The sequence below is a fragment of the Kogia breviceps genome, chromosome 1, assembly GCF_026419965.1.
Source record: "Kogia breviceps isolate mKogBre1 chromosome 1, mKogBre1 haplotype 1, whole genome shotgun sequence".
Classification (NCBI taxonomy): Eukaryota; Metazoa; Chordata; class Mammalia; order Artiodactyla; family Physeteridae; genus Kogia; species Kogia breviceps.
In genome coordinates, this window is record NC_081310.1 from 126,181,825 (window position 1) to 126,206,912 (window position 25,088).

The 25,088-nt window shown below is 38.7% G+C and overlaps 2 protein-coding genes across 20 annotated transcripts in view; one reads left to right on the forward strand and one right to left on the reverse strand.

Moving 5' to 3' along the window:
- Nucleotides 1-5,590, reverse strand: part of CLCA2 (chloride channel accessory 2) — a 37,344-nt gene extending 31,754 nt beyond the window's left edge. The window contains exons 1-3 of the mRNA XM_059061472.2: nucleotides 5,405-5,590; nucleotides 4,395-4,532; nucleotides 1,459-1,609 (exon numbers count right to left, since the gene is read on the reverse strand). Of these exons, the coding sequence (XP_058917455.1) occupies nucleotides 1,459-1,609; nucleotides 4,395-4,532; nucleotides 5,405-5,590 (475 nt within the window). The remainder of the gene's footprint in view (nucleotides 1-1,458; nucleotides 1,610-4,394; nucleotides 4,533-5,404) is intronic.
- The window catches only part of ODF2L (outer dense fiber of sperm tails 2 like), a 339,482-nt gene that overhangs the window by 271,021 nt on the left and 43,373 nt on the right, over nucleotides 1-25,088 (forward strand). The window lies entirely within an intron of this gene.

Genomic DNA, 25,088 nt, shown 5'->3' on the forward strand with positions numbered 1-25,088 from the left:
GGACCTTGGAACATAGGAAGGGAGGGGAACAGTCTAAGCTGAAAGTGCTAAGGAAAAGTTTCTGCCTACTCATGGAATTTAGAAGTGCTGGTGAAGTCATATATTTGTGCAGAGATTATCAGCACCTCAGAGTTACCAGGAAAAAAAGCCATTTTTATAAAGTGTTTTAGAAAGTGTGTTCTATAGAGTGTGTGGGTCCACTTCCTGCTAGTTATTCAGAGGATAATAAAATCTATTTAGATTTAAATGGGGGTAAAAGTGAAAACATCATTTGAAAGGCACTGCTGTATGTTAAAATCAAAAACAAAAAATTAAGAATTGGATAGTTAGCCCTTGACGTATTCATTTCTTCTCACCACAGTTTCTTTCTCAGATCTCATCCACTAAATGCCAATCTCCAAATCTATCACGCTTGCTTCACTGTCAAACTCTAGTCATCCTTCTCCGGCCACAGGCTGGGTCTTTCCACCAGCATAGTCCACTTTCCTCACAAGCACTTGTCTAAATCCAGACTTGTGGATTTCCCCTTTAAACTGGTCCCTTCTATTTCTGCCAAAAACCTGGTGTGTTCCTTAGTGCTGCCCCCACACACACTCCTTGCCTTTCACTCTGAAGCAGTTCTGACCTCTGTTTCATACTTTTCCCCCTCTGGAGTATCTCTCATTACTTAGAGTTGTTAGGATTAAATAAGATAACATTTGAAAAGCAAATAGCACAGCATTTGGCACATAGAAAATTCTCTTGCTCTTGTTACTGTCTTTCTTGTCCTTCCCATCTCACTGCCTGCAATCTTACTCAAGTCTCATGGCCTCATACCTGGACTTCTAGTTATTCTCCTGATATCCAGTTTCTCCCTCATTGATCTGAGGGAGTCAGATTATCCACACAGCCAGATTCAGCTTCTGAAAACCCTGCTTGGATGTTTTCACTCCTATGTTTATAAACCTTAAGTTGTTACTTGCTAATTTGGGCATTTGAGGCTCTCCATCACCTACCCCGTGTGCATTTCAGCATTTTCTCCCACTACTCACTGCCCACAGTTTTCTGCACCATCAGTGGGGTCTACTGTTCCCATTTCTCAAATATGCCCTGGATTCTTCTGCTGCCATGGTTTTATTCATACTCTTCCCACTCTTCTCTCCCTTCTTTCCATTTATCAAAATTATATTCAACCTTAAGATCCTCTTCTTTGTGAGGCCTTTTCTGACCACCTTTAGCTCAAAATGCTCTCCCTCTTCACTGAATTCTTATAGCATGCCCTGTCTGGGCCACTAATCTGGTGCTTAACCCTTTCTGGCTCACTTTGTCCCTCATCTTTTCATGGGCACGTGGCCTATCTCCTCATCCCAATGGTAAGTCCTTGGCAGGTTTCATGTTCTCTGAGTCCCTATTAGCATTAAGCACAGAATACTGTAAATAGTGCTGTCCATTGTCTATTTCTTGATTGGTCAAACTTACCTCGTGATCCATAGCCAGCTGTTAAGTCATCATTTAGTAGAAAGTCAGGTGTGAAATGAATGTATTTTCCCTCTTTTCCACACCCTGTGTATTGCAAGGTATATGGATCATCTCCATGTGCCCCATACCAGTCAGTCACTATGACATTTGCCTAAATTAAAAGAAATGCCTTGTAATAGTCTACATCTCGACTGTAATGTTGGTGACATAAATATCTACAATTGTTAAAACACTTTGAAGTGTACATTTAAGATATGTGTCCATTTTTCTGTATGAATTGTATCCCAGTTTAAAAACAGATTAAAAAAATAAATGCCTTTAGATGGAGTTTAAAATGCATTCACAACTAAATATCAACAAAACTATCTGTCACTTTCAAAAGCGTATATATTTTAAAAGCTTATCAAACTTAATTCTGACATTATAAATCACAATAAAATGTAATTTAAAAGTTTGAAGAAATTTTAAGAGCATTTACACATCATTCAGAGCTGTACTGTAAAATGTTATAGCCTTTTGTGAACAACTTTCTGTGGGTTCTTTCATCAGTGCAAGACAATAGGATATGTTTCTTTTAAGCCTTGTCCTTTTATTCCCATAACCAATCAGATCAGCAAAACAATTATTCTATTGAAGTTATATTTCATACTGTACCCTGACCATTTCAATTACCATTTATGAAACACAATATTTTAAGTCAGAAGCTAAAGTAAATATCTATTCAAATAAACATCTAGAGAACACAGTTTTATATACAACATTGTTCCTTTTATTTTGAGGAAGAAAGATAATATGTTGTCTCGAGACTTGCCCTTAGAAGTTAAGTATGTTGTTAATTTTTTTTAAGTTGATTATGGAACAGTAGATCTAATATGATCTTATAAATATATATATAATGATCAGTATATGTACTACATGTGTACTGGTGTGTGTGTGTGGGGGTGTACACACTGCTGAGGAATAGTGGAAGGTAATATTTTCTTTTTATTGTCCATATTTCTACATTGTCTTTTTGCAACAAGCATGAATTATTTTTATAATAATTAGCATTTTTTTTAGAAAGATAAGAATTCAAGCCAAGGGCTTTGCAAGACAACACTTGTGAAAAGGGCTACAGACATTATGCCCTTGAATAGTCTTCACCTGGACAAAACCTCATTTCTATGTCTGGAAAGTTGTCCTGAAACAAAAAGGAAAGAGTACACTGCATGGGATAGAATATTCAGGCTGTTTGGGGTTATATATTATACTACCTTACAGACCATAGTAATACAGCTCTTATGTACTTTTTTCCTACCCCTCCCCCCCTCCCCTGCGTCCCACCTACATTAGATTGTAGAGTCACAAGGAGAGGAACTATCTTGCTTTCCCTTGTGTCCTCTGCCACTCCTAGCATGGTTCCTGTATGTAATGATCATTTGCTAAGTGTTTGCTTGATTGACATTATGAGGTTAAAAGAATTGGTATCTAGCAGATACATGAACAGCCTTCAGTGACTCTTTCCTTTAATCTTTCTGTTCAGTCATTTTTGCTTCAGTTATTTATTTCTCTCTTCCATTAGGATGAGGAGTAACACCTGGTTTTGGTGTTGGTTATCTCCAAGACTTTTTGTCCCACTAAAGGCCAGATTGATTAATGACAACTATGTAAGGTAGCTAGAGACAGTATAGCTTAGAGAAAAGAACATAGGTTTTGGAATCAAACAGGCATGAATTCAAATTGCTCTTTAACTTACCAGCTGTTTGACTTCGGATAAAATCCTTACCATATTTGAGCCTCCATTTCCTAATTTGCGATAACAACAACTAATTTTAGGTGTCTGAGAATTAAGCAATATATACAGAATGCCTAGCATTTAGTTGAAGTTTAATAAACAATAGCTCTGTTCCCAGTTTATCCCAGTTCATCTATCGCTCCTATCTCCATGCCCAAGCATCAAATGCTTTCACCTGGTCATAAATCATATAGTTTTAAGGACCCCTTTAACTTCTTCAGGACACTGGGGTGCCTTTGAGTTTGCTATATCATTCAATAACTTCAAAGGAGATCTAAGAATTAAAACAATCTTAGGAAAATTCATAGCAAGTGACACAACTAAGGAAAAGGGGAAACTACCACAGTCCCAGCCCTCCTCTTTGAGCTGTAATTACAGATCTTGAACCCACTCCACTGCTGAAGCCCTGAGCTACATTCTCAATGCCTCTGCTCCTGCCCTCGTGGTAGCTGCTAGGACTCTTGCTCACAATAATTTCAAACAGTCATTTGCCAAATTTATTTAACATTTATTTATAGCATGCATACCAGTATGTGCCAGACATTATCATGGATGCTTAATTGTAATCTACAGCTTATGAGAGTCCTTTGAAGGTTCTTTTTTTGGTTGGAAAAAGAAAAAGGTAGCCATGTCTCTCTTGACTGCTTTCTGCCTTGCTTCTTACCAACATACTCCTCAAAAACAGTGTCCTGGACTTGGGCTAATGTGAAATTCTGCTAATTTGCACTCTTGCAGGACAAGAAAGTCATATTTTTATATGCATGGGTGGCTTAGGTTTCTGTCTGTACATGTATGTTTACTGTCTCTGACAGGGTGGGAAATAAGGGTAGTCATAATTGAAATTATTCCCTTTACAGCTCATACTCAGTAGAATAAAACTAGTTCTTGATCCTTAACCAAAAATTTCAGAAAGGACTCTGTAAGTTACATAGTAAAGAGATCTTCTGAGAGGTCGCTTGGGCAATGGCATTTTGCTTATTTTTTTAGTCCATAATGTTCACTCATTTATTACATTTCCATACATTTTGTGTATAACAATCTTTTCAATAATATTGTTTGTGTATTAATATTAATTTATTTTTGTCTAAGTTCTCACTTTTAAAGTTTGAACACATTATATTTTTTTCTTGAGTTAAGCACATTTAATGAAATCTTGAATTACCTTTTCATATGATTCTTGTTTTACTTTGCTGTAATTATTTGCTTTCCATGTGGCAGGTATTAAAATCTTTATATTTCTGAAAAACACTCTTCTCTTGGTAGCATTGAATAGGTAATAAGAAGCTTCAGTTATCATTTCCTGTAACCAAATAAGAGAAAAGCTTATTTTATCACTTGTAAATTCTTTATGTTTTGGTTTTCTGGTTATACTTGAATAAGCAGTAATAACAATAATGAAGATATTTTGAAGGAGCCCATTTCTTTTAGATACAGTATTAGATTTGGGGGAAAACCTAGGAGCAAAATAAATAAACTTCAAATGGTTATCTGGAAGAGATTTTAGGACACTAATTGTGCATCTTGGTTTGCCTATATAATTTTCCAAATTTTGTGAAAGACTTTTAAGCTTTTACCGAACAAATCCTTTTCACATCACGCCTTTCCAAGACCACACCTTATGACAATATTGATTTCACTAAAGAAATACCAAAGGGAGACTCAAGTAATGGAGCTATGGGCCTGCCTTACCATATCAAGGTGAAAATAGTCAACTGCTTTACAGAACATTCAGGTGGAAAGAAAGAATGTTGCTCTTTGGCACTCCATTCAAACTCTCACTCTTTTTTTCTGAGAATTCCCATCCTCAGGATGGAATCCAACAACATAATTTTAATAGGCACAATCATGCTTATTCATCAGTCAAACATCTGGTCTTTGTTGCCACAATGGATTATTTTTTAAGTTGCTACCCCAAAAACAGCCATGTAGTTAAACACAAAAGCTAAAATTAGTAGTAACCAACAACAACAAATAAAAGAGGGCTAGATCAACAGTCTGTGAGCTGAGACTACACAGAATTAGGTGAACGAACTGTCTTGGCTGTTAATTATAATTTTTGCTGCTATTTTTGAGAAACATTGCTTTCCTTACTGCTCAAATACAAACCAGGCAACTCCTTAAAGAAGGCTACAGGTCTGTTCGAATGGTTTTGACTTCATACTTGCCACTCACCTTAATGTTTGGGATGAGGTTCTGATCCTCGGATACCTGAGGATTGATTGCAACAAGTAATCCATTATACCCATTTTCTTGAAGCTGCACTCCGGCTCCCAGGAATAGGAGTTCTGGACCTAGGACCACCAGGAGGGTCACAAACTTCAGGCTGCAAACAGGACCTGCACTGTCCCCGTGGGTCATGTTGCAGAAAACCCTCTGGTTTACTCACACTGGTCCTGCTGGGCACATTGTGCCAAGTTGTCAATGGCGGAGCAGGTAGTTTCTTCCTGAACTTGAAAAGGCTTAGAGCTTGTGATGAAGGAGGTGCCTTCTTTACAAAATCTGGGGTGGATCTATCGGAGGCCTGTCTCTACAAGTCTTTTTTCTCTGGGCGATACCACACTTGCCTGTTCTGTGGCTGAGCTTCCTCCTGAATCATGGTTTGGCAAGAAATCTTCCACCCCTTACTCATTTTATGTCTTCTCAAATGGAAATAAGACAAAAGGAGCTTAAAAGAGGGAAGCCTGGCTGGCTGGGCTGAAAGTCAGAGAATCTGGGTTTTTCCATCCACTTTCAGTAGAAGCACAGAAATCTAGAAATCCTTGACAACCTCCTCCATCATTCAGAGCAATTCCTTCCTTACTGCACTCGTCATTTCTTGTTTGATGTAAGATTCCTTTGTCTGCTTATTTTGAAGATTTGGAAATCCATCCTGCAGCCCTGTCCCTGGGGCCTTGCATCAGGTAGTCTAGGAGAGCTCTCAGCTGATGGCTGGTGGGGGGAAGGTATCAGATATCCCCCAGGGAGGGCCAAGTGCCAGGAACTTGGATGCCTGTGCAGGCCACAGAGGCCTTTCCCTCTGTCCTTGATGCCTTTTCTCTCTTGATCAAGGAAAAGGATGAATTTCTCTTTCAGCACCTCTCTCCTGAGAGCAAGGCTATGCCTCCGTCAATCTTCCACTTCTGGGCTTCCCTGGTGGTGCAGGGCCTGCCAGTGCAAGGAACACGTGTTCGATCCCTGGTCTGGGAAGATCCCACATGCCGCGGAGCAGCTAAGTCCGTACGCCACAGCTACTGAGTCTGCACTCTAGAGCCCATGAGCCACAACTACTGAAGCCTGTGTGCCTAGAGTCCGTGCTCCACAACAAGAGAAGCCACTGCAGTGAGAAGCCTGTGCACCGAAACGAAGAGTAGCCCCCGCTCGCCACAACTAGAGAAAGCCCGCGTGCAGCAACAAAGACCCAACTCAGCCAAAGATTTTAAAAAAACAACTTCCATTTCTCCAGTAAGTATCACAGGATATGGAATATAGTAGGCCTCACAAATATTTTATGAGTGATTAATAATATTACCCAATAATTATATAATGCTTTAGAGTTTACAAATGAACCCACCTAAATGTCAATTCCTAGATACAGGTATAATTTTTTTATTTCTATTTTTCAATGAAGACACTGAGTCTCAGAAAGATTATGAAAATTAGCCAGTGGGGGAAGGTGCTAACTTTTATTGTGTGCTGGGTTTTATCCTTCCTATCTTATGGGTGACAAAACTAAGGCTCAGAAAATCTAAGTAACTTGTTCAAGGCTGTGTGAGTATTGTCATAAGGCTAGAATGAAACCAACTGATTCCAAATTCCATTGTTTTTCAATGTATCATGTCTCTCATGTTCTCAAGAAACTAGAAATGAAGTGTTAAAAGCTGAAATGTTGAGGGATATTGAAGGGAATTTTTCTCTTACTGTCCTTCTGTTTGGAACCTTTTCTCCCCCTGCTTCACACCTGTTTTCCTTCAAATTCCTGTTCTGTCCTGGAAGCCTGAGCTGAGCTCCCTACCTAGCTCAAATCTCCTCTTTCATGCTTTCAGTGCATCAGATACCTCTCCTTTGAAGCTTTGATCATAATCTCCTTTGATCATGCCTACAATGTCACATTCATGTTGTGTAATTGGTTGTCTCCTTCACGCTGAAGGACTTATGTGAGAAGGACCCTGTCTGTTTTTATCACTACCTCCTCAGCACCTAGATCAGTAAACACTCAATAAATATTTGTTGAATGAATGAATGAACAGAATCAGAGAAGTAAATTAAAGCAGATTATGAAGAAGCCCTGTGTTATAGTGTGAAAATGATCTCCCCAGCTTTGAAAGTATCAATTCTAGAAGGTATCTCTTCTTCTCTGGAGCAGTTTCCCTCTTTATCCCTCTTGAAGGAAGTTGCTTGGGTTTTGGTGTTCCCCTGGGGGTGTTGGAGAATAGAATATCGCTGGTCACCACGTGACTGCCAGAGTTGCTCATGCTACATACAACTCAGAGGTCAACTTAGCTGTCTTGTCTTCTCGGGCTGATTCCCAGATGTGGGTTTTTTCCCCTCACTCATGCTGTGTCTACAGAGTGGAAGCTCCAAGGCGTGGCAACTCCAAAGGCTTTGCCTGGAACTGTGACTCATTGGACAGAACAATGCACTTCATTTTCAGCTTTCCTTGGCAGTTTATTTTCTTACATCAATCTCTTGTGCTTTTAAGAAAAACATTCCCATCAGCAAAGCAATATACTAAAAAATTAAACTCATAAGCCACACCAGGAGAGTAGCTTTTTACCACAATCAGGGATGTTTCTTCTTGCCACTGTGCACAGTTATATAAGTTAACTGGCTGAGGGGGCCAGTGAGGGCTGACATCCAGCTCTCTCTCTACTTGTTCTTGTCAACAGTTACAATGGCTCCCTTAGAATGTGGGGTAGAGAGTGCATGCAGCTTTATAAAGAACAGCCATAAGTGAACAATCTTGTCCAACTTCACTTGGGTTAAAATCTGAACAGGCACAGTTGGGCTTTGCTCACCCTGGGCTGAGAGTCCAGGCATGACATCCATTCCTGTCTATCGACTTTTTGGTTCCTTGGTTCTGGAACCTAATCCTTGGGTCTGGCCACTTGGCTGGACTCCACCTGTCTCTACAGATTCCCAGTCACTGACCCATTTTTTCACTATGCCTTGGGAGTCATATTCACTCCTGAAAGCCCTTTCTTACCACCTCTGTTCTGACCTACCCTAAGAACCCTTTCTGCTCTCAGTAACCAGGCCTGGGGTCAGGCTAGCTGAGGATCTCTTCTTCCTGCCTTCTCTTCTGATCAGGCTGACCCTACAGGAGACAAAACTAAAAAGCTGGCAAAAACTGACTTAACTAAATAACTTAAAGGCATTGCTGAGCAGCGTGTCCACTTCTGATAAAGTGTGAGACTTTGTCAAAAAACCCACCTTATCCTTTCACTCAAAAAAACTCACTGCTTCTGCCTATAGATTTTATGATATCTGAGAAATGAAACATATGTAAAGTGAAGAAATATGGGAATACAATGTTCAAGCATTTATTTTAATATTATATAAATTCTAGGAATCTGGTCTGTTTTTATCTGCTTTCAAGAAAATAAAAGTTATTCAGTTTCAGTAACTGAAGAATCTAAAGCACATCTTTGTTCATTGTCCGAATCTGCAGTTCAACCTGAACCCAGAAGACCTCTCTATTTTTTTTTTTTTTTCATGGAGTCTGTAGGTAGAGACCCAAAATCAAAGTGAGTTAAACATGCAGTTCGTGTCAGAGAATCAGGAGATTTGACATCTTGAGGAGTCCAAGAAAGTTTTGGATTATTTTCTTTCAGGCTTTTGTTTCAACTCATCAGCAAACCCATTTAGAAGAGGAAAGTATAATCCAGTGTGTGGCTTGGCTGCAAAGCTGATGGGCCACTTTGGTTTTGCAATGTTTATGAAATAAATCAAAATAGAAGGTGAAAAAAAATTGTAAAGACTAAGAAAATAAAACACAGAGCTTGCTAAGGACCCAAATGGCACGTTTTATACCTCCCTTATCCCATTTTCTTTATAGTTATACTCATTTTCAAGGCAAAGGAGTGAAGTGGATGGTGCAGATAGGGCCTGAGAAGTCATTTGTGTTTGGTGAGTCACCACCATGACAAAGCATTGAGCGCTTACACTTCGTTTCTAGTTTCTTGAATTCTCCCTCTGCAGTCTTTCACCTCCGGGATTTTGCTAATAAGCCTCCTCCCCACCCTCATGGTGGCAATAACAAAGATGACTTTGTGCACCAGAGAAACCTCCAAAATTTGCCAAAATGAATGGAAACAAGAACTACTTGTAATGATAAGCCAAAAAAGAAAATGTGAGAAAGTTATGGAATATTCCTTATTTGCAAAGAATTCTATAAAATTGCATTCTATAATATATTGTTCTATCCATATGAACCAGATAGTGTATAGTATCATGGTATGTATAAGGTATTATCATTATTGCTATCATTATTTTTCCAGAGAAGAAAAAAAGAGAAAGCAGAAATGTAGGGGAAATGTTATAAAGAGATTAAAATAACTGGAGAGACTCAGAGAACAAGAAACAGAAGTAGAAGTATAAAATCTTGACTCTGTTTCCCTTTCTGTTTTCTTCCTGCTCTGATTCTGTTCTCAATACCTCTCTGAGGTCCAGGGCTCTGCCAGATTCCCTGGCTTCCTCCATTCCCACAAACAGGGGGCAGCAGGTTTCTTGGTTTTCCTTCTCTCCTTATGCCGCTTCTACTAGTCCATTTAACCCCGCCAGCCCTGCAAAGAACAGGAAGCAACCCCAATTAGATCTGGCAATTGGGGGGATGAGGGCTCCCCCTTCTGTTTTTGGGGTGTAGGTACATGGGGCTCTGAATTCCCAGACAAAACTCTCAGCAAACAGAATTAGTCTGCACGGACCTCCTTCTAGACTACAGCAAAAGCTACTTAGAGTAGTGCTTTCCAAACTTAAATATCCCTAAGAATCACCTGTTCAGATGCAGATTCCAACGCTAGAGGTCAACGTAAGGCCTTATCAAGCTCCCACGTGATGCTGAGGCTGCTGGACTTTGAGCCACGCTTGGAGCAGTCTTTGTATCAAGAGCTCCGGGGGAATATCCACAGATTTACTTCATGATTACAGCCTTCACACTAGAAGAAGGCAGTCGATGTAGTCCTTAAATATATTTTTAAATTTTCTTATGGGAAAGGCCTGTGTTTTCTTCAGAACTCAGGAAAATAAAACATTGCATTAATTATGGATTTTACGGTGACACCATTGTTTATTCTTTGGAAAGAAACAACTACAGAGTACAGAGTTAAAAACAAAAACAACAACACAGATTAGTGGGTTTTAGATTCTCAAAAGCCATAATCATCTCTCTATTATTAAAGTCCTTGCCTCAAATTCAATCTGTTTTCTTTTTGATCATTATGTGAGTCATGATAAGATTGTTTTAATGACCTCCGATAGACAGATATCTAGCTCCAAGCAGTAACTCCCAAGAAGGTACCTTATTTAAACAAGGAACTGCTTCCTTAACTTTTATTTCTCTCTTTTTTCCCTTGCTCATTTATTTATTCATTCATTTATTCACTCAAAAATAAGGTTGTATCAAATATATCTCAATAAACCCATTGAAAACATAAACTGTGTTTCTACTAGATGCCAGGCACTGTTCTAAGTGCTGGATGTAAAATGAATAAAATGGACCAAGTCCCTGTCTTTCAGGGAGTTTACACTAGAGGAGAGAGAGAGAGACAACAAACAAATATAATGCGATATCTAGTGAAAGTGTTATGAAGAATAAGAAATCAGGTAAAGGGGAAGAGGCAATGAGAGGTTTGTTATTTTGTATCAGGTGGTTGGGAAAAGCCTCACAGGTAATACTATCAGGAGTGAGGGAAGGAACCATTCGACCACTTGAGAGAGAAGTAGTGCAGGCCGACAGATGGGCAAGTGGGAAGGCCCTGAGGCTGGAGGGTGCTTGGAGTGAAATGAACACAGGAGAGAGCAGTGAGAGATGCTGTGAACTGGAGGGAGCTGCGTCTAGAGCACAGATCACAGAAGGCTTGCAACTGTAAAATTTAAGAAACAGAAACCTCAATTAAATAAAGTTTGGAGACCAGAAGGGGGAGCTCTCTGGTCCTGAGATGATAGCTGAGCCCAACAGGAAAAAGAAAGACTGCTCTTCTTTTTACGAGGACTCAGCCAATGAAAAGCCATGGATTCTGGGTTTACTGTAATTTTCCCAACTTCCCTTTCCTCTCTACAAAGTCTCTCCTTCCCTTACTGTGGGGGACTTGCACGTGACTCACCATGGTTGGAGATCCCAAGTTGTAATTCTCAGCCGATCCCAAATCAACCCATCTTTTTTGGAGAAATATCTGGCAGTCTATTTGGTCAAACAGAGCTCATGGGAAAACTGGAGTTTACCCATGAAAGGGGAAATCAGTGGTGGATGTGGAGGAGTGACGGGATCTGACTTTCACATGTTTTGTGAGGAGGCCAAAGGTGGAAGCAGCGGCCAGCAAGAGGGTTATTGCTGAATGCAGGTGAGATGGACAGAGCCCAGACAACAATTTTGGTTGTCTTCTTTTAGCCTTCCTTCAGCTTTCTAGACATCTCCTTTTCCCTCTCTATTGAATATTTTTGCTATGAAGGTAAAATAAAAGCCCTTCAGCTTATCAAGAGAGGAATCAAGGAATACTTCATGGCCCAGAAGTGACGAGCATGATGCTAACTGCCAACAGAAGAGATAAAATGACAAACAATAACATGAAAACAATCTGAGATCTGTAGTTACCTGTAGTTAAATGACACAAAAATATACTCCAAGTTTATAACATAAGGCTATGGTTCTTGATGCTTTGTCCATAAGTGCTCTGTAAATGGTAGCTATAGTTGTTATTATCAATATAATTCTCAGTTATTGTCAGCTGGAGTCCCCTTACTCCTCAGAGACCTACATGTAATTGGTTTTATCTATGTCAATTCCATGGCTTATGGAAGACCAAGTCCCCCTCCTAGACTTCTTGCAACTGCTTCGACACTTGACTTCTTTTTTTTTAACATCTTTATTGGAGTATAATTGATTTACAATGCTGTGTTAGTTTCTGCTGTATAACAAAGTGAATCAGCTATACATATAAATACATTCCCACATCTCCTCCCTCTTGCTTCTCCCTCCCACCCTCCCTATCCCACCCCTCTAGGAGGACACAAAGCACCGAGCAGATCTCCCTGTGCTATGCGGCTGCTTCCCACTAGCTATCTATTTTACATTTGGCAGTGTATATATGTCCCTGCCACTCTCTCACTTCATCCCAGCTTACCCTTCCCCTCCCCGAGTCCTCAAGTCCATTCTCTATGTCAGCCTCTTTATTCCTGTCCTGCCCCTAGGTTCTTCAGAACCATTTTTTTTTTTAGATTCCATATATATGTGTTAGCATATGGTATTTGTTCTTCTCTTTCTGACTTACTTCACTCTGTATGACAGACTCTAGGTCCTACCACCTCACTACAAATAACTCAATTTCATTTCTTTTTATGGCTGAGTAATATTCCATTGTGTATATGTGCTACATCTTCTTTATCCATTCATCTGTCAGTGGACACTTAGGTTGCTTCCAAGTCCTGGCTATTGTGACTAGTGCTACAGTGAACATTGTGGTACATGTCTTTTTTTTTTTTTAATTTTAATTTTTGGCTGTGTTGGGTCTTTGCTTCTGTGCGAGGGCTTTCTCTAGTTGCGGCAAGCGGGGGCCACTCTTCATCGCAGTGCGCAGGCCTCTCACTATCGCGGCCTCTCTTGTTGCAGAGCACAGGCTCCAGATGCGCAGGCTCAGTAGTTGTGGCTCACAGGCCTAGTTGCTCCGCGGCATGTGGGGTCTTCCCAGACCAGGGCTCGAACCCATGTCCCCTGCATTGGCAGGCAGATTCTCAACCACTGCACCACCAGGGAAGCAAGACCCCATGTCTCTTTTTGAATTATGGTTTTCTCTCGGTATATGCCCAATAGTGGGATTGCTGGGTCATATGATAGTTCTATTTTTAGTTTTTTAAGGAAACTCCATACTGTTCTCCATAGTGGCTGTATCAATATATATTCCCACCAACAATGCAAGAGGGTTCCCTTTTCTCCACACCCACTCCAGCATTTGCTGTTTGTAGTATTTGTTGATGATGGCCATTCTGACTGGTGTGAGGTGATACCTCATTTGTAGTTTTGATTTGCATTTCTCTAATGATTAGTGATGTTGAGCATCCTTTCATGTGTTTGTTGGCAATCTGTATATCTTCTTTGGAGAAGTGTCTATTTAGGTCTTCTGCCCAATTTTTGACTGGGGTTTTTGGGTTTTTTTGATATTGAGCTGCATGAGCTGCTTGTAAATTTGGAGATTAATCCTTTGTTTGCAAATATTTTCTCCCATTCAGAGGGTTGTCTTTTTGTCTTGTTTATGGTTTCCTTTGCTGTGCAAAAGCTTTTAAGTTACATTAGGTCCCATTTGTTTATTTTTGTTTTTATTTCCATTTGTCTAGGAGGTGGATCAAAAAGGATCTTGCTGTGATTTATGTTATAGAGTGTTCTGCCTATGTTTTCCTCTAAGAATTTTATAGTGTCTAGCTGTACATTTAGGTCTTTAATCCATTTTGACTTTTTATTTTTGTGTATGGTGTTAGCGAGTGTTCTAATTTCATTCTTTTATATTTAGCTGTCCAGTTTTCCCAGCACCACTTATTGAAGAGACTGTCTTTTTTACATTGTACATTCTTGCCTCCTTTTATCAAAATAGGTGACCATATGTGCGTGGGTTTATCTCTGGCCTTTCTATCCTGTTCCATTGATCTATATATCTGTTTTTGTGCCAGTACCATACTGCCTTGATTACTGTAGCTTTGTAGTATAGTCTGAAGTCCGGGAGCCTGATTCCTCCAGTTCGGTTTTTCTTTCTCAACATTGCTTTGGCTATTCGGGGTCTTTTGTGTTTCCATACAAATGGTGACATTTTTTGTTCTAGTTCTGTGAAAAATGCCACTGTAGTTTGATAGGGATTGCATTGGATCTAGCTTGCTTTGGGTAGCATAGTCATTTTCACAATGCTGGTTCTTCTAATCCAAGAGCATGGTATAACTCTCCATCTGTTGGTATCATCTTTAATATCTTTCATCAGTGTCATAGTTTTCTGCATACAGGTCTTTTGTCTCCTTAGGTAGGTTTATTCCTAGGTATTTTATTCTTTTTGTTGCAATGGTAAATGGGAGTGTTTTATTGATTTGTCTTTCAGTATTTTCATTAGTGTATAGGAATGCAAGAGATTTCTGTGCATTTATTTTGTATCCTGCTACTTTACCAAATTCATTGATTAGCTCTAGTAGTTTTCTGGTAGCATCTTTAGGATTCTCTATGTATAGTATTGTGTCATCTGCAAACAGGGACAGCTATACTTCTTCTTTTCCAATTTGGATTCCTTTTATTTCTTTTTCTTTTCTGATTGCTGTGGCTAAAACTTCCAAAACTATGTTGAATAATAGTGGTGAGAGTGGGCAACCTTGTCTTCTTCCTGATCTTAGAGGAAATGCTGTCAGTTTTTCACCATTGAGAATGATGTTGGCTGTGGGTTTGTTGTATATGGCCTTTATTATGTTGAGGTAGGTTCCCTCTATGCCTACTTTCTGGAGAGTTTTTATCATAAATGGTGTTGAATTTTGTCGAAATCTTTTTCTGCATCTATTGAGATGATCATGTGGCTTTTTTCCTTCTACTTGTTAATATGGTTTATCACATTGATTGATTTGCATATATTGAAGAATCCTTGCATTTCTGGGATAAACCTCACTTGATTATGGTTTATGATCCTTTTAATGTGTTGTTGGATTATGTTTGCTAGTATTTTGTTGAGGATTTTTGTGTCTATGTTCGTCAGTGATATTGGCCTGTAGTTTTCTTTCTTTGTGACATCTTTGTCTGGTTTTGGTATCAGGGTGATGGTGGCCTCGTAGAATGAGTTTGGGAGTGTTCCTCCCTGTGCTGTATTTTGGAAGAGTTTGAGAAGGATGCATGTTAGCTCTTCTCTAAATGTTTGATAGAATTCGCCTGTGAAGCCCTCTGGTCCTGAGCTTTTGTTTGTTGGAAGATTTTTAATCACAGTCTCAATCTCTGTGCTTGTGATTAGTCTGTTTATATTTTCTATTTCTTCCTGTTCAGTCTCAGAATGTTGTGCATTTCTAAGAATTTGTCCATTTCTTACAGGTTGTCCATTTTGTTGGCATATACTTGCTTGTAGTAATCTCTCATGATCCTTTGTATTTCTGCAGTATCCGTTGTTACTTCTCCATTTTATTTCTAATTCTTTTGATTTGAGTGTGCTCCGTTTTTTTCTTGATGAGTCTGGCTAATGGTTTATCAATTTTGTTTGCTTCTCAAAGAACCAGCTTTTAGGGCTTCCCTGGTGGTGCAGTGGTTGCAAGTCCACCTGCCAATGCAGGGGACATGGGTTCGTGCCCCGGTCTGGGAGGATCCCACATGCCGCAGAGCAGCTGGGCCCATGGCTCACAGAGCTTGTGCTTCTGGAGCCTGTGCTCCACAACAGGAGAGGCCACAATATTGAGAGGCCTGTGTACCACAAAAAAAAAAAAAAAAAAAAAAAAAAAGAACCAGCTTTTAGTTTTATTGATTTTTGCTATTGTTTCCTTCATTTCTTTTTCATTTATTTCTGATCTGATCTTTATGATTTCTTTCCTTTTGCTAACTTTGGGGTTTTTTTGCTCTTCTTTCTCTAATTTCTTTAGGTGTAAAGTTAGGTTATTTATTTTAGATGTTTCTTGTTTCTTGAGGTAGTATTGTATTGCTATAAACTTCCCTCTTAGAACTGCTTTTGCTGATTCCTATAGGTTTTGGGTCATAGTGTTTTCATTGTCATTTGTTTCTAGGTAGTTTTTGACTTCCTCTTTGATTTCTTCAGCGATCTCTTGGTTATTTAGTAACATATTGTTTAGCCTCCATGTGTTTGTATTTTTCACAGATTTTTTCCTGTAATTGATATCTAGTCTCATAGCATTGTGGTCAGAAAAGATACTTGACACGATTTCAATTTTCTTAAATTTACTGAGGCTTCATTTGTGATCCAAGATATGATCTATCCTGGAGAATGTTCCATGAGCACTTGAGAAGAAAGTGCATTTTGTTGCTTTTGGATGGAATGTCCTATAAATATCAATTAAGTCCATCTTGTTTAATGTGTCATTTAAAGCTTGTGTTTCCTTATTTACTTTCATTTCGGATGATCTGTCCATTGGTGAAAGTGGGGTGTTAAAGTCCCCTACTATGATTGTGTTACTGTCAATTTCCCTTTTATGGTTGTTAGCATTTGCCTTATGTATTGAGGTGCTCCTATGTTGGGTGCATAAATATTTACAATTGTTGTATCTTCTTTTTGGATTGATCCCTTGATCATTATGTAGTGTCCTTCTTTGTCTCTTGTAATAGTCTTTATTTTAAAGTCTATTTTGTCTGATTTGAGAATTGCTACTCCACCTTTCTTTTGATTTCTATTTGCATGGAATATCTTTTTCCATCCCCTCACTTTCAGTCTGTATGTGTCCCTAGGTCTGTAGTGGGTCTCTTGTAGACAGCAGATATACAGGATTTGTTTTTGTATCCATTCAGCCAGTTTATGGCTTTTGGTTGGAGCATTTAATCCATTTACATTTAAGATAGTTATCAATATGTGTGTTCCTATTACCATTTTCTTAATCGTTTTGAGTTTGTTACTGTAGGTCTTTTCCTTCTTTTGTGTTCCCTGCCTAGAGAAGTTCCTTTAGCATTTGTTGTAATGCTGGTTTGGTGGTGCTGAATTCTCTTAGCTTTTGCTTGTCTGTAAAGGCTTTAATTTCTCTGTCGAATCTGAATGAGATCCTTGCTGGGTAGAGTAATCTTGGTTGTAGGTTTTTCCCTTTCATCACTTTAAATATGTCCTGCCGCTCCCTTCTGGCTTGCAGAGTTTCTGCTGAAAGATCAGCTGTTAATCTTATGGGGATTCCCTTGTGTGTTATTTGTTGCTTTTCCCTTGCTGCTTTTAAATTTTTTTCTTTGTATTTAATTTATGATAGTTTGATTAATATTTGTCTTGGTGTGTTTCACCTTGGATTTATCCTATATGGGACTCTCTGCACTTCCTGGACTTGATTGACTATTTCCTTTCCCATATTAGGGAATAATCTCTTCAAGTATTTTCTCAGTCCCTTTCTTTTTCTCTTCTTCTTCTGGGACCCCTATAATCCAAATGTTGGTGCATTTAATGTTGTCCCATAGGTCTCTGGGACTGTCCTCAATTCTTTTCATTCTTTTTTCTTTATTGTTCTCTGTGGTAGTTATTTCCACTATTTTATCTTCCAGATCACTTATGTGTTCTTCTGCCTCCGTCATTCTGCTATTGATTCCTCTAGAGAGTTTTTCATTTCATTTATTGTGTTGTTCATCATTGTTTGTTTGCTTTTTAGTTCTTCTAGGTCCTTGTTGAATGTTCGTTGTATTTTCTCCATTCTATTTTCAAGATTTTGGATCATCTTTGCTATCATTACTCTGAATTCTTTTTCAGGTAGACTGCCTACTTCCTCTTCATTTGTTTTGTCTGGTGGGTTTTTACCTTGATCCTTCATCTGCTACATATCTCTCTGTCCTCTCATTTTGTTTAACTTAATGTGTTTGGCATCTCCTTTTCACAAGCTGCAGGTTCGTAGTTCCCATTGTTTATGGTGTCTGCCCCTAGTGGCTAAGGTTGGTTCAGTGGGTTGTGTAGGCTTCCTGGTGGAGGGGACTGGTCCCTCTGTTCTGGTGGATGAGCCTGGATCTGTGTTTCTGGTGGACAGGACCATGTCTGATGGTGTGTTTGGGGTTGTCTATGACCTTATTATGATTTTAGGCAGCCTGTCTGCTAATGGGTGGGGTTGTGTTCCTGTCTTGCTAGTTGTTTGGCATAGGGTGTCCAGCACTGTAGCTTGCTGTTTGTTGAGTGTAGCTGGGTCTTCGCATTGAAATGGAGATCTCTGGGAGAGCTTTCACCATTTGATATTATGTGGAGCCAGGAGGTCTCTGGTGGACCAATGTTCTGAACTTGGCTCTCCCACCTCAGAGGCTCAGGCCTGACAGCTTGCCAGATCACCAAGACCCTGCCAGCAACACGGCTTCTCCAGCTCCTATCCACCTAATAGGATACATAGAGGACTCACAAAGCTGTGGATCCTCATGCATCAGCTGCTTGTTTTGTTTTCTGCTGACCAGGGGAATTTCCAGTTCAGGAGTCTGGTGATCATGGTGTCCCTTTAAAAATAATGGAAAGAGATTTGTTGGCAGTGCGTGTAAGGGCAGGCTGAAGCTGCTCTGGCTTGAGGCGATCAGAGATTGCACCAAGATGGAGACAACTCTTGACTTTGTAAAACTCCTTTTTCCTAGATCCACACATGTTGCTTCTGTGCTTCACATTGTTCAAATGTAGTGTTTTTGAGTTTTCCAAAGAAATATGTATGTGTTGTGTTTGGAGCTATTTAAGTTTTATTGAAGAGTTCATGGGGAAGCTAAGGAAGTATTTATGTCACAGAAAAAAATAAAACAAAGCTTTTATATCACTGAAGGCATCGGCGTTTTAAAAATAATTTTCTACAACTATGGAACAACCTGGTGCCCAAGTTGCCTCAGCCTCTTTCTATTATGAGGGATCTTCATCTCTCTTCCTTTCTCTCTTTTTCTTACTTGCAAAAGGAAAACCAATTAATCAGTAGAAGCAAAATCCCTGCCTGGCCTCATACAGAGCCTTTGCCCTGCTCCTCTGAATCCTCAGGATCATCCAGAAACCAGGTACAGTGGGAAGATTAGGGCTCCCCTTCAACCACAGATTTTTATAGTGTTCTCCCCATGAGGGATTCAGGGCAGTAAGAATTTTTTTTTTTTTTTTTTTTTTTTTTTTTTTTTTTTTTTTTTTTTTTTGTGGTACGCGGGCCTCTCACTGCTGTGGCCTCTCCCGTTGCGGGGCACAGGCTCCGGACCCGCAGGCTTAGCGGCCATGGCTCACGGGCCCAGCCGCTCCGCGGCATGTGGGATCTTCCCGGACCGGGGCACGAACCCGTATCCCCTGCATCGGCAGGCAGATTCTCAACCACTGCGCCACCAGGGAAGCCCCAGTAAGAATTTTTAAACACAATTATGCTTAGGAACTTGTCTTTCTGGATGGCTTCAAAAACCACTCCAGATTGTTTCTACTTCTTCTCTAAGTTCAAAGTCAAAGCATTTATTCTTATACCATTACTTTTCCTGTGACATGTCATTTCTTTTCCCTGAAGTTGCTCTTTTCTCTTTAACTAGCTGGGAATAGCTGAGATCTCAGAGTTCATCCCATATCCCACCATTCCTAGCAACCTACCTTGATCCACGTTTTCATGAATAACCTCCCACTGTAATTATTTCAAGAGTTTTGGCTATGGCTTGCTTGAAAATTCCAATGAAGGCCCTGCTTAAACTGAGATCTCCTTTCTTTATTTCTTATTGCTTACCAATTCTTTTTGTGTCTCCCATATGACTACTGTCTTCTCTGCCTTTTTCTATTCTTCTCCAAAAAGACTAGGGATTAACTTTTTAAAAAAATTAGTAGTATGTATCTTTTACTACATAGCCATTTTAATTTATTTTCTTTATTAGAAAATAATGGGGTCTTTTTGACTAGGGATTCTTTAGAGTCATATAACTAGGAAAAGAAGAAAAATCAATCAATTCTTTAATATAATCCTATAATTGGTCACTAAAATACAGTAATTTTAAGAACAAAATGTACAATAGATGATACATTTTTAGCTAAGATTAAATGCTCATATTATAAAAATACTAAGGGTATTTTTCAAGCAGTGGTTATAAGAAACAAAAATTTTTTAAAAGAAACTTTTCAGGAAGGATTTCATCTGTTTTAACCAAGAATAAAAGAATTTCTCTAGTGTCATTGTTTATCTTAAATGTCATTATATCACACACACGTTTTATCTCCATGTGGATGAGTTATCACGATATAGATTATAGCAATGAGTCCCACATTGTAGATTGCTTATTAAGCAGGGGATCAAGCCAAAATATTAAAATTCCAGAGTCTAAGAATATGTTAAAATTTTCTCTTACTTCTGTTTTCAATTATAAATTTTTATTGGCATTCTCCTTTAATCCTGTATTGCAATAATTATGTAGAAGCAGTGGTTAAATGGTTAAGTGATTGAGCTTTGAAGTTAGGCTTCCTGAATTCCAGTAAAAACCTTTGCTTTTTACTGGCTGCATGGCCTTAGGTAAGTTATTAAACATCTCCATGCCTCAGTTTCTACATCTGTAAAATTTGAATAGTACATGTAGTGATTAAAACTGTGTCTAGGTCAGAGTAAGAGTTTAATAAATATTAATCCATATTAATTATGGCCTTTCTCTAGTGTGTGGCACCTGCTTGGGCACTGTTAGTTGCCTACCCAATAGTCAGCCTCCTTCTCTTTCTTGCTGGCCGAACCTGTCTTCCACCCACGACAGAGGTGGGAAATGTCTGATGCTCATTTTTCCAAGCCTCCCTCATACTGGGGCACTATGTAACCTGACCCCAGCTGATAATCTAAGGAGTAGTCTCCTAGCTGTAGAGAGATGAAGGAGAAGGAGGTGGTGGTGTGAGGATCGTTCACATAAATGATTTTCCTCCCTGAAAAAAAGAGAAATGTCTAAGAAAAACCTACCCCTGTAGGCTGAGGGAGCCTCTGTGGCCATTAGATGGAAGGTGAGGAGGTCAGACAAAAAGTGAAGGGTAGTAGAGCTGAAAGGTAGAAAGAGCCTGTGTCGCCGATGACACTGGTGACAGCTGAGCCAACGGGGAGTACCAAACTCCAGACTTCTTACTGTGGAAAGTAAACTCTGATTCTTTAAGCAACCATTATTTAGGCATCTGGTTACTTCCCACCAAAACTCTTGCAAGTGCTAAATGTACTTTAGAAAATAGCACTGGCATTTCTGAAAAGTGCCAGTCAATGTTTGAAAACATGTACAGTAAGTGGTATAGTATATAAATGTATGATATTTTGATGAATGAAGTAATATTATTTTCATTTCCTTGGCAAAATTTTGACCAAGCAATTTTCTTTTCTGTACAAAAGGATCATGCTTAGCTTCAATAAGCTAACAGTGGGAAGACCTATTAAAAAATGCCTATCCAAAGCAGATAAGCCTAAAATAAAATAATTTTTTAAAAAGCAAACAGCACAGCTAGTCCTTTAGCTTTCTTAAGCTTTTCTTAAAGTGTATACTAACCGTAATACGCTAACTATGCCAATTTCATATTTGTATCCCTTAATTATTAATCTTTTGTCTCCACAATCTATCTTCTTATGAATATTTTTCTTCATATTTGACACCTGGGGATCCTTTATTTTCTGAATGTTCTTGAAATAGTTAACTAACTGTCTAATTTGTAATTATATTAGTAGATTTTGAAATGATACAAAAATAATAAAATAGTGTCTGTACTCTCTATGACCACATCTTTATGCCATGAGACTTCAATTGCTTACATTTATTCTTAAAGCCTTTAATACCTAATCAGAGCCAAACAATAATATATTTTAAAAAGGAAATTTCATGCTTTTGCATCTTTCTCCCTTGGTCAGCCAAAGAAATGATGATGTTCAGAGGATAGAATATTGAGCTTAAAATATAAGAATAAGCAGTGTTATTTTCTGAATGATATCAAAATAAACTTCGGATTTAAAAATTGGCTATGGGGTCTTCCCTGGTGGCACAGTGGTTGAGAGTCCCCCTGCCGATGCAGGGGACACAGGTTCGTGCCCTGGTCTGGGAAGAGCCCACATGCTGCGGAGCGGCTGGGCCCATGAGCCATGGCTGCTGAGCCTGTGCATCCGGATCCTGTGCTTCGCAACGGGAGAGGCCACAACAGTGAGTGGCCCAAGTAAAGCAAAAAAAAAAAAAAAAAAAAAAAAAAATTGGCTATGGAATACAATATATTAAATGTTCCATACATGACCTAATTTTCTGTAGTGTATGCTGAAACTTGGGCTAAATTTGACAGTGTTAACTGGTCAAACATTCTAGATTTTTGCGGGTTATGGTAATTACTGGAGTCATTCATAGCTTAGAGGAAAAGTAGATTAACATATGTTATTACCTTTTTTAAAAAGAAAGTTCATGTTTGAAGTCTCCAACTTCTGTGGACAATATCTGGATGAAAAGCGATAATCAGATCCAGCAAACTCATTCCTTGGTATTTACCCAAAGGAGTTGAAAACTTATGTCCACATAAAATCCTGCACATGGAAGTTTAGAGCAGCTTTATTCCTAACTGGCAATACTTGGAAGCAACTGAGATGTTCTTCAGTAGGTGAATGTATAAATAATCTATGGTACATTCAGACAATGGAATATTATTCAACACTAAAAAGAAATGGGCTATCAAGCCATGAAAAAACATGGAGGAAACTTAAAGGCATATTACAAAATGAAAGAAACCAATCTGAAAAGGCCACATACTGTATGATTCCAAATATATAAAAAGGCAAAACTGTGGAGACAGTAAAATGATTGGTGGTTGCTAAGGGTTTGGAGGTGAGGATGAATAGGCAGAGTATAGGGGATTTTTAGGGCAGTGAAAATACTCTGTATGGCACTATAATGGTTAGTACATGTCATATATTTGTCCAAACCCATAGAATGCACAACAGCAAGAGAGAAACCTAATATAAACTATGTACTCTGGGTGATAATGATGTGTCAATCTAGGTTCATCAATTGTCACAAATGTTTCATCTGGTAGGAGATGTTGCTGATGGAAGAGTCTATGCATGTGTGGGGCAGAAAATATCTAGTATATCTCTGTTCCTTCCTCTTAATTTTGCTGTGAACCTAAAAATGTTTTAAAAAAATAAAGCCTTTTTTAAAAAAGAGAGAGATAATCATTCTAATTTTATATCATGTGCTTTGCACCTTAAAATAATCATCATTTACTAATGCTTACCAATTATAGGATACTTAACGATTTATCAGAGACAGGGCTATGTGTTCTACAGATATAACCTCAATCATCAAAACAGTCCTATCAGATAAGTAGAATTACTCTTTAAGTTTTTTAAAGGAAAACAAGGCTTAGAGAAGTAAAGTAATTTACCCAAGACTTGTAGCTAGAAAATATGAATACAGATTGGTATGGTTAGCAGCCCTTGCTGCTAACCACTATGTTACTGTAACAACCCATTTCAACTTCACCTCATGCTTATTCCCAGCCTGATCTCCAATGCTTATTTAGTGCAGAACTGGGGTAGCTGCCTTTCTAAATGCTCTCTGGTAAGGACCTCCTTTCAACAACAGGTACCATGTTGCCCAAAACTACAGACTAAATAATTGTGTTCTCCCCAAGTTCATATTTAAGAACCTTAATCCTCAATGTGATAGTATTTGGAGATGGAGTCTTTGGGATGTAATTAGGTCATGAGGGTGGACCCCTTATTATGGGATTAGTGCCCTCATAAAAAGAGACACGAGAAAGCTTGCTTCCTCCTTCTCTTTCTTGTATGTGAGGATATAGCAAAAAGGTATACATCTGGAAACTAAGAAGAGGGCCCTCATGAATCAAATCAGCTGGCATCTTGATCTTGGACTTCCCAGCCTCCAGTCTGTGGGTAATAACTTTCTGTTGTTTAAATCACCCATTCTAAGGTATTTTTGTTACAGCAGCCCAAACTGACTAAGATGATAAATAGATACAACTGGATAACTGTATATAACAAAGTTAACCTTGACTCCTACTTCATTCCTTACAAAAAAGTGAATTCAAGATGGATCATGTATTTAAATATAAAAGCTTAGAATCATAAAGCTTTTAGAAGAAAACATATAATATCTTCACAAATGTGGAGTTGTAAAGCACAAAACCATAAAAGAAAAAATATTGATAACTTAGGTGGTATCAAAATTTTTAAAATTCTGCTCATCAAAAGATACTGTTAAGAAAATGAATAGCCAAGATACAGACAGGGAGGAAATATTCATATTATATTTTATAAAAATACAAAAATAAAGAACTCCTACAAATCAATAATAAAAAGATAACCCAATACAAATGTGGGCAAAAGACTTGAATAACACTTCATAAAAGATAAACATATGGCCCATAACTATTAAAAAGGTGCTCAACAAAATCGTAGTTATCAGGGAAATGCAAATTAAAATTACAGTGAGATGCCACTTCACACCCACTAAAACAGTTAAAATAAAAAGGTTGCCATAATAAATGTTGGCAAGGATGTGAGGCAATTGGAACCCTAATACATTGCTGGTACAAGCACTTTGAAGATGGATATGACATTTTCTTATAAACTTAAAGATATATATATCCCATGACCCAGCAATTCCACTTCTAGGTAAACAAATGAAAAAATACGTTTATAAAATGACTTTTACAAGAATGTTTGTATCAGCCTCATTCATAATAACCAAAAAATGCAAACTACCAAAATATCAACAGGAGAATTGATAAACTGTGACATATTCATATAACTGAATACTACTCAGGAATAAAAGAGAACAAAGTACTAAAATATGGAACAACATGACTGAATCTAAAAGACACATATATATATTGAGTGAAAGAAGCTAGACCCCAAATTAATTAGAATGTACGATTGCATTTATATGAAGATCAAGAATAGGCAAATTGGGCTTCTCTGGTGGCGCAGTGGTTGAGAGTCCGCCTGCCGATGCAGGGGACGGGGGTTCGTGCCCCGGTCCGCGAAGATCCTACATGCCGTGGAGCGGCTGGGCCCGTGAGCCATGGCCGCTGAGCCTGCACGTCCGAAG